Here is a 10,056-nt window from a genome sequence, read left to right on the forward strand (position 1 = left end):
GAAACGACATCAAAAGAAGAACTGGCGATAAAGACAATGCTACTATGGTGCCTTGAGATTTTGAAACCGGTAGTTTAATGCTTAGAAGGGCAGACGTCGGCAAAACCAAAGACAAGCTAGCACCTAATTGAGAAGTAACCTACCGAATAATAGACAAGATCGACAAAGGGACCTATAAACTTGAAGATTTGGCAGGAAGGGAGATTCCCCGTACTTGGAAATCAATGAACCTACGACTGATTTTTGCTTAAAAATGTAAATTTTATATATCAGTCCCTTTAGTAACTGGAAAAATCATGTAACCAAATGCAACTTATATGTTAACGAGGTAATATTCACATGTTTTTGACAGGCCTCAAACGGGCGACCAACCATTCACCCCTCAAAGGCGTGGTCACATCCTCCTTTAACAGCGGTCGAATCCTGAAACCCAAGCGAGGACCAAGTCCCATTGGTCATCAACCATTCACCCCTCAAAGGTGTGGATCCGTCCCCCCTTTGATGGCAGTCGAATCCTAAAACCCATGTGAGGTCCAAGTCCCCTTGGTCACCAACCATTCACCCCTCTAAGGTGTGGGATCGTCCCCATTTGACGGTGGTCAAATACTAAAAACCAAGCGAGGACCAAGTCCCTTTGGTCACCAACCATTCACCCCTCAAAAGCATGGGCTCATCCCCTTTGACGGAAGTCGAATCCTAAAACCCAAGCGAGGACTAAGTCCCTTTGGTCACCAATCATTCACCCCTCAAAGGTGTGGGCCCGTCCCCCTTTGACGGCAGTCTAGTCCTATAAATCAAACGAGGACTAAGTCCCCTTGGTCTCCCAACAATCACCCCTCAGAGGCATGGGCCAGTCCCCCTCTAACAGAATTCCAATCCTAACAACCCAAGCGGGGACCAAGTCCCCTTGGTCTCCCAACAATCACCCCTCAGAGGCATGGGTCAGTCCCCCTCTGACGGCGTTCCAATCCTAACAACCCAAGCGGGGACCAAGTCCCCTTGGTCTCCCAACATTTACCCCTAAGAGGCTTGGGTCAGTCCCCTTTTGACGACCCTCCAATCCTAAAATCCAACAAAGAACCAAACCTTCTAGTTAGCCAACCTCGTTTAAAATAAATCTGGGTAATCACCACTTCAAGAATGTTCAACTTTATAGCTCAACCAAAATCCAGATAGAAATCAACTTGTCAATTAATGAAAGCCCGATTAAATGTCACCATAGATTATTCAAGATCCAGCCAATCGTCACTTTGGAATTATTCAAGTTCGGGTTGAAATTATTCAAGTTCAGTGATGGAAGTCCAGGTAATCGTCACTTTGGAATTATTCCAGTTCAAGTTGAAATTATTCCAGTTCAGGTTGAAATTATTCAAGTTTAGTGATAGAAGTCCGAGTATTTGTCACCTTGGAATTATTCAAGTTCAAGTCGAAGTTAGTCAAGTTTAGTTAATTCAAGTTCAATGATGGAAGTCTGGCTATTCTTCACTATGAAACTATTCATCTTTGATAGTTAAAAGAGGACCAGACAATAAACACTTGGAAATTATTCAGTTGGATCATTTTGATCAACAAAACGAGCAAAACAGAAACTTTCATTAACAACGGACAAGGAAAACTGAAACTTTCATTAAACAAAGAGGCGATTACAAGTTCCTAGGAAATACAAAATGAAAACAAATAAAGACTGGCACACTAAACTTCCCCATCACCCCTGGTTAGAATGGGAAGGACAACTGGGGCCATCTTCTTCATCCGCCACGAGATCGCCCTCAGGATTGACCCGAGCATCTATCCTCGTCCAAGACCAATCAACCTCTAGGAAAACCATACCGACCTGGGCAAAAGCATTATCCCAACCAGCATTGACCGCCCCATCGACCTCATCCTCCAAATTCAGATCAGCCGCCTTCAAGTCCGCCAGCTCCTTCTGCACCCGGACAACTTCAGCCTAGGGTGAATCTCCCCGACCCTCCGATTTCCTGAACTTGTCCCAAAGTTGGAGTTTCTCGTCCTCAACCCTCTGAAGACGGTCAGCAAGAGAGGTCACCTCCCGTTGAGCAACACTCAAGTCTACCCACGCTAGCATGGCAACCTCCCGAGCATCCCTTAGTTTGATAGACATCCGGGAAAGTTGCTCACCCACAGAGTTGTTTTTCATTTCCAAGCTCTTCAAAGCCTCTGCATGCTTCTCCTTCAACTCGTGAAGCTCAGTCGAGTACAATTCTTGCAGTTTGGCCAGATCACCCTTGCTAACCCGGGTGGCAAAGACTCCCTCACCCTCAAGATATTTAGCCACTGAAGCTACCAGAATCTCAGCCTCCCGAGGTTCTCTGTAGCAAGTCAACCGGGGGAATGTCATCCATGCACTCTTTAACCCCCATGTTAACCAAAGCCTGCCCCACGCCCTTAGGGATATTGTAGGTATACTTCACCCAAGAAGAAGTTTACTTCCCTTTGTTCATCCCAACAGCCTTACCCTTACCTTGCTCTTCCTACCATGTACTCTCCAGTTCAACTACCTTAGTAGGAGCGGTAGCTTCAGCTGTCAAGTCCACTAGTCGGTTCGGGGTCGACTCGGGAAAAATGACGACAATAGGAACAGGTTGAGGAAATGAAGCTTCCCTCGAGCTACTCGTCCGCCCATCTTCTCTTCGAGGAGTGGAGGTCCCACCTGGTGGACCCTCAGACCGGGCTGGCAAGCTCTGACTCACCCGCTTGTTAGCTTCAGCATCCTTCCTCTTCAAGACAACCCGCCTCAGGAGCTTGCTTCGGCCAGCTTGATCACCCATGGTCGCTGCTGAATGGAATAACAAAAAATAAATCAGACATATGAAATAATAACTAAAAAATCACAACAAAGATATTTATGATCAGATACCCATCGATTACTTCCTCAAACGCTTGGTCACCTTGGACAAGCTTATAACACGGGATCACTCGTCCCTCCTCAATCCAAGATAGCATTTCATTTGTTGTCCTCTTGTCTCGATCATCCAACTTTTCGTAGGAAAAACCGAAGGAGTCGGCAGGTTTGGTGAATCCCCCTGTTCCAAGAAAATGGGAAACATGGGAGATTGTCAGGACCATATGCCCAGGTATGGCGTGTCCCCCGGGCCTCAACACGAAAGAAGTTTCCCTTCCAATTCTTCACTAACCCTTCGAAGGGAAGGAAGAGGGCACAACCATTCCGAGATCGAAAGGACATCCACATATAGTGCCTTGATCTAGCTTCGTATTTGTTCGTATGGTTGGTCATTCGAAACATCCAGAAAAATAACCGGAGGATACAAGGCCGCTCCATAACCTCACATAACATCTTGAATGCCCAAATAAACCCCCAAGAGTTAGGATGCAGCTAGGAGGGGGCCATTTGAAGATGCTACAATACTTGGTGTACCACACTTCAAAGGGAATCCTCACCCCTACTTGGCGGCAGGCATACTCATACAAGTAGAAGCTCCAGCGATTCTGGTTATCCACGAGTATATCCTAGCAGACTCACTCCTGAGCTGTGGGAGCATACCATTGGATATCAATCGGTGGGGGCATCAGCAAATCCACGACCGGACACACCTTCGTGGGGAAGAAAGTTGGGGTATCTAGGACTTCTTGGTCAATCCACCAATAGTGGGAGCTAGGACCCGCCAAACGCTCCGGGATGGTGAACTGATCATCAGGATCGGCAATATTCCGTCCCATGATAGACATGTCATCAGAATAAGTGTCAGACTCCGAATTGGACATATTATCCAAGACCGGACGCCACTTCTCTAAGATAGTCGCCTGATCCATGAAGGCAACCTCACTTCCAGCCTTCTTTTTTCTCATGATACATAATAAGGTCGTCAAGGATAACTACTTCGATCGCCTCCATAGAGACCGACTACCTGGGGCAAAATTGAGCCGAGCTCGCTCGCTGTGACGAGAGGTGATATTATTAAAAATGGGTGGAGGCCTAGCCAGGATCTCCACCTCATCAAGACTAGAATCCCCGCTTAACATTAGCACGATCGGAAAAAACTTATATCTAACAAGAAAGGGAGAAAGGAATTACCGAGTTATTGGAAGTTGGAAGGTTTGAAAGAAAGAAAGGGCTGATGGTCAGATTCAAGTATTGTGCGAGCTCGACATGAGGAAATTTTGCTGAAAAAGCAAAGTGGAGAACTGTGAAAGAAACCACCCCCTATTTATAGAAAAAGAGTTAGGCCCGAGCCATACCCGATGCCTAACCTGGAGGCTCATCCTGCCCGTCCATAACCACTCAAGGATAATCTAACTGTGGCTCAGCAAACGAGGATAAGAATCTAAAATGAACAGACGTGTCGGTTAAACATCCAAGGTCAACAACTAAAATGCTACCAACCATCCACGTGTCAACCAAGAATAGATAGCCATCATGACCTACCCATAGACCTAGAGGCTATTCGTACAAACCATCTAGATAGGTCAGGAATAAAGTCGGTAATCCGAACATATGCTGCATGGAGGATTCTGAGTCTATCAGCCCGCCCACCTTCGGGTGCCCTAATAGACTAGGGCAACTGTTCCTCCCCGGATAAATTCGGGTCATTTTGGACTATTCCCGAATTATGAATGAGTCGAACATCACCATCCACCCGCCATAGGTGGGTTGAGCCCTTTGAAGATGTCATTAATGCATCTCTGACTTATCATTAATGTATCTCTGACTTGCCATTAATGTACCTCTGACTTGTCATTAATACATCTTTGACTTGCCATTAATGCATCTCTGACTCGCCATTAATGCGCCACTAATTTGCCGTAATGTGTCGCTGACATTCTACTTGTCACACCGCCTGCAAAATCCTATCTACCCCCGACAGCTCGACAATAGCAAACTTGTAGGATGAATAAGGACAACTCGACATGTTTCTCCGTACCAGCCAGGCATTGGCAATAGTCAGACGCCATGTCGACCCTCTCCAACCTACTATAAATATGAGATCCCCACACATGAAGTATCAATTAATTCTAATTTCCCCATTTATTGGTTGTACTTATTGCTCTTGCTCTAACTTATCTCTTATTTACTCTCATTCTCTCTCTAGAGACTTCATACTGACTTGATTGTCGGAGAACCTTTTCAGATACATCCCCTAGTGGGTCTAGACAATATTTCAACCAAGATTCCTGATTACTTCTACTCAACCCAACACTTGATACCGACCATACCCGATCAACACTAAAGAACATGACTAAAATGAGTATTTTTTGAATTGGCGATGAGAGAAAAAGACAATACAAAGTGACATTATTTTGTGTCTTGATCTTTTTTAAATAATTAGTACAAAATAACGTCATTTTGCTGACTATGTTAAACTTCTCAAATAAATATCAGAGGATGACAATATAATTTAAGAATAAAGTATCCCTTAACCATGAGATAAGTTATTTCCTTAAATTTATTTATTGTTTGACATGTGTATTATTTCCCTTCTTTCTAAGAGTTTTCATTTTAAAATATATTATAAAAAGAAAATTAAGATACATGTCAAATAGTAAATAAATTTAAGGGGATAAATTATCTTATACTACAAAAAGATATTTTATTCTAATATAATTTCCTCTTAAATTTATTAGACTAATTTTCATTCAAAACCTCAAACATTCATATATTTAATCAAAATTATAATAACAACCGCATGATATGTATATCCGGGTGACGGGGCATTGAATAGGCTATGGAAATACAAAGACAAAGGTGGCAATTTTCTATTGGCCAGACGTTTTGCACACTCATTGCTAGAAGCTTCAACATTTTTAAACAGAACACCACTTTACATGTCAATATTTGTGATTATTTTACAAAATATTTAAATTAAAAATTAAATAATTTTTTAATAAATTACAATTAGTAACGACCAAAGATATTCACCTCATATTAAAGCAACAGGAGAACACACCCCAATGTATTTCATATTTTTTTTTAGTTTAACAAATACTACTAGTAATAATTTAATTCATAATCAGTGTGGGGTCGTCTTCATCAACCATGGCCTTACATCTCCTGAGACGAAGTCTCGGAAGCCGCTATTTCGCAAACCCTAATTTCAGGACATTCTCCTATTCTTCTTATTCTACTCCAATCCGTGCTACTCTTTTCCCCGGAGATGGTATTGGTCCTGAGATCTCGGAATCTGTCAAAGAGGTTCTAATTCTACATTATTTATTACAAATAATAAACATTTAATTATTATTCTCTTTATAATATTAAAAGGCAGCCCGGTATGCCAGGCTCTGGGTTACATGTAGGCGGCCTTACCCTGCACCAACCTTTAAGTCGCGTCAAGCCTTAAACTCGTGACCTCATGACCATTAAACAACAACTTTCTCGTGGATGATCTAATTGCAAGATCAAAACTTAATGACTTGACTAGATCTGTTTTTTTGTTGTATTTTTTGAACTATGTTGGTTGTTAGTTGCAATGTCTTTGGAGTCTATTTGTGCTCTTGAAGCCGATCAAATTTTGATATAATTTTTTCTTCGTTATTTTTCTTTGCTATGTATGTTTCTTGATTTCATGTTATCATGTATACTGTAAGTTCATAGAAATTGACTTCTTTTGGTTGAATCAAATGTAAAACTTTTTCATTTATTACTATTGCAATAATTAGATATTTCAAGCAGCTGGAGTGCCAATTGAATGGGAAGAGCACTATGTAGGGACTGAAATCGACCCGAGAACACAAAGCTTTCTAACATGGGAAAGTTTGGAATCAGTAAGGCGCAACAAGGTTGGGTTGAAAGGGCCAATGGCCACCCCTATTGGAAAAGGGCATCGTTCTTTAAATCTTACTCTAAGAAAAGAACTTAATTTGTATGCCAATGTGCGACCTTGCTACAGCCTTCCTGGCTACAAGACTCGGTATGATAATGTGAATCTGATCACAATCCGTGAAAATACCGAAGGGGAGTACAGTGGACTTGAACATCAGGTATGTTTGGTAACAATTGATGTTAGATATTGTCATCCAAATTCTGATTTATATGATTTTTAGCATTTTTCGGTGACAGGTTGTGAGAGGTGTAGTAGAAAGTCTCAAAATCATTACACGTCAAGCAAGTTTGAGGGTGGCTGAGTATGCTTTTCACTATGCCAAGGCACATGGAAGAGAGAGAGTTTCTGCTATACACAAAGCCAACATTATGCAAAAGACGGATGGTCTTTTCCTCAAGGTCCACCAATACATACAATGTATATGCGATCTCGAATTTTATTTAAGGATCGTCATGTTGACCTTTTATTTTGTTTTTTTAGTGTTGCCGTGAGGTTGCAGAGAAGTATCCTGAGATAAGATACGAGGAAGTTGTCATTGACAATTGCTGCATGATGGTAATATCGGTGAACTGGATGTAGGATACTATTCTGCATTTCATTGTATCATAAAAAGAACAACACTAGTTAATTTTTTGATCATCCACAGCTTGTGAAGAATCCTGCACTTTTTGATGTATTGGTGATGCCTAACCTTTATGGTGATATTATCAGTGACCTTTGTGCTGGCTTGATTGGGGGTTTGGGCTTAACACCAAGGTGTTCTTTTTCCCATATTTTAGTCCAAAAAATATAGAAGTCACAATTGTATTATCTGACAGCATTTTATGTGCTTTGCAGCTGCAACATCGGTGAGGGAGGTATTGCACTTGCTGAGGCTGTACATGGTTCAGCACCTGATATTGCTGGAAAGGTAAAACTTCTGAAGTAGTTTACTAGTTTTCAACCTTATATCATCTATTCTAAACCTTTTCATCGTGTCATCATGAGATAGGTACGAGATATGGATTTATTGAGTGTTTGTTTCATATTCATGCTCAATATGCCCTTGGTAGGCATCAGATAAAAGTGAAAGGGCAAACTTTTGACACCATCTAATGAGGGCTGTTGTATAAATTAATATTTAAAACACAATAACCTTGTTAAAGAAAATGACTTTTTCTTTTGTATCTTTTAGGCCTAACATCTATGCACATTTTTAGTTGTTGGTAGGAAGTAGTATACATTTAAAGAAGACCTTCAAACTTGTATACATTTCTGCATATGAAAAATTATTGGGAACTAAAAATCTAATCTGAAAAATTAAGCCGATGAGACATGTGGAAGAAAGTTACAAAATAAGAGTTGAAGCTCAGGTAAAACCTTAAAGGTATTAGTTGTCACTCAGTTTGAGACTTGTAGTATTAGACAGCTCTTGTGTGACTAGGAACTCAACTTTGAAATTAGTCTCTTGCTTTAGAGTTATATGTAGAGAGGGTTTGATGCAATAATAAAGTTGTTTGCCTTCTAAAGTAGTCATGAGTTCTTATTGTAGAAACACCCTCTGCCTCATAATAGTAAGGTTGCATACATCTAACTCTTCATAATGAGTGGTAGCACGGGTCATATTGTTTTTGCTTCTTCTTTTTAAAAACCTTGAGAGGTTTATTTCTGTTGCTTAACCTTATTTCCTGTGAATTTATGCAGAATTTGGCAAATCCAACTGCGTTGCTTCTTAGTGGTGTTACAATGTTGCGCCATTTGGATCTCCATGACAAAGCAGACCGGATTCAAAATGCAATCCTCAATACAATTGCTGAAGGGAAGTACCGAACTGCTGATCTCGGTGGCAGTTCAAAGACAACTGAATTTACAGCAGCAATTATTGATCATCTTTAAATTTTGCATTGGTGTGAGCAAGATATTATTGCTTATGATTGTTTTCAGTCATTTCCTATTTTTTACAAGTTTTTCCGTAGGAGTAAGATTACCTCAGCCCTAATCGAAAACTCGTCTAAGTTTGTGGACACCCTATAACCAAATACACAGAACATGCGAGCATTCAAATATTGACTGCTGAACGCAGTCCTGTGGCCTTGTGAGGGAATGAAGCCTTTATACTTGAAAATGCTTCTTGATTGATAACCCTCAATAGTCCATTTTAGTATTTTGTCAGTAATATAGCTAAATAAAACTAACTTATGATGTTTCATATTTTCATCTTTGACATCATTGGTGACTTGTGCAGGCTATTGTTTGCTTGATTTAATTTCATAAAATTATTGTTACTAGTTTGTGTTCGACTGTTCGTTGACTAAGTATTGTTAAGGGCTTTGGATCATTGGTTATTCTACAAGAAAATGTGAAAAATAAAGTTCTTTCTGCTGGGGTAAATATTATTGTCTGGTACTACAATTGACTCATTTAGCCATGTTTTTTAAAACAGCATTTAAGGTATCAAGGGTGCATTTTTTGAGTTTTAAAAGTCACATAAGTTTTGTTTTGGTTTGGATGCATGAGGTAATCTTGTTAGAGTTGGTAACTATTTAAATATTTTTCTTAGTTGCATAACCATGATTTTAACTTCAGATTAGTGGCTAAGTTGGATTATTTCACTATCCGTCTAGGTTTTAAGTCGATGGGGAAATTGATGGAGGTGTGAAGTACATGATTTAAATTGGTTTGATGAAAAAGTGGAGTGCTTCATGTGTGATGTGATAAGAAGATATCTTAGGTTTAAAGGGAGAGTTTTACTGATATTATATAAGAATGAATGTTAAACAATTAAAATATAAACAAAAGAATAGATTTCATGTAGTATATATGAGAATATTGTATTAGATGAATAAATATATTAGACAATATATTATTAGAAATAAACGTATTTAGGAAAAGTTAAAGTAGTTCTTATTATATAAAAGATGGTAGAATCTTGCTTTATGTGTTGAGGACATGTATGAAGGAGATCATCCTCAACCCATGTAATTAATTTTATCTAGTAGGATGAATGTTTAGTTTGTAGGTTTTAAGAAAAGGAATGTGAGACCAAATCATAACGGAATCCACCACTTAGATACCAAAATTTAATGATATGAAAAAAAAAGAGAGGAATTCGTCACAACGGAACAACGTTAAGACCACAACAGAGCTGATATTACGTTTAATGAGTTATTTTATTTTTTAAAATTATAATTTCACAGTTTATAATGTATAGTAGAAAGAAAAGCTCCAGATTTTAAATAAGTTAAAATGTATAACTTAATAGTAGGAATGGCAAAAA

General features: G+C 39.7%; 1 protein-coding gene across 1 annotated transcript; it reads left to right on the forward strand.

Moving 5' to 3' along the window:
• The first annotated feature begins 5,936 nt into the window (after positions 1–5,936).
• On the forward strand, positions 5,937–8,716 carry LOC109337979 (isocitrate dehydrogenase [NAD] catalytic subunit 5, mitochondrial-like). Its single transcript, XM_019575096.1, has 7 exons — positions 5,937–6,169; positions 6,637–6,957; positions 7,037–7,198; positions 7,281–7,355; positions 7,447–7,556; positions 7,638–7,710; positions 8,484–8,716. The coding sequence occupies exons 1-7, from the start codon at positions 6,014–6,016 to the stop codon at positions 8,673–8,675; spliced, it is 1,089 nt and encodes a 362-aa protein (XP_019430641.1). The 5' UTR covers positions 5,937–6,013; the 3' UTR covers positions 8,676–8,716.
• The last annotated feature ends 1,340 nt before the right edge of the window (positions 8,717–10,056 follow it).

The sequence above is a fragment of the Lupinus angustifolius genome, unplaced genomic scaffold (assembly GCF_001865875.1).
Source record: "Lupinus angustifolius cultivar Tanjil unplaced genomic scaffold, LupAngTanjil_v1.0 Scaffold_16_56, whole genome shotgun sequence".
Lineage (NCBI taxonomy): Eukaryota > Viridiplantae > Streptophyta > Magnoliopsida > Fabales > Fabaceae > Lupinus > Lupinus angustifolius.

What these genes read in the sequence shown, in the direction of transcription:
- LOC109337979 (XM_019575096.1), top strand. Translation starts at nt 6,014, where the DNA reads ATGGCCTTACATCTCCTGAGACGAAGTCTCGGAAGCCGCTATTTCGCA. An exon ending in TCTCGGAATCTGTCAAAGAG is followed by an intron (nt 6,170 to 6,636) that starts GTTCTAATTCTA and finishes TGCAATAATTAG; the next exon opens with ATATTTCAAGCAGCTGGAGT. An exon ending in TTGACAATTGCTGCATGATG is followed by an intron (nt 7,356 to 7,446) that starts GTAATATCGGTG and finishes GATCATCCACAG; the next exon opens with CTTGTGAAGAATCCTGCACT.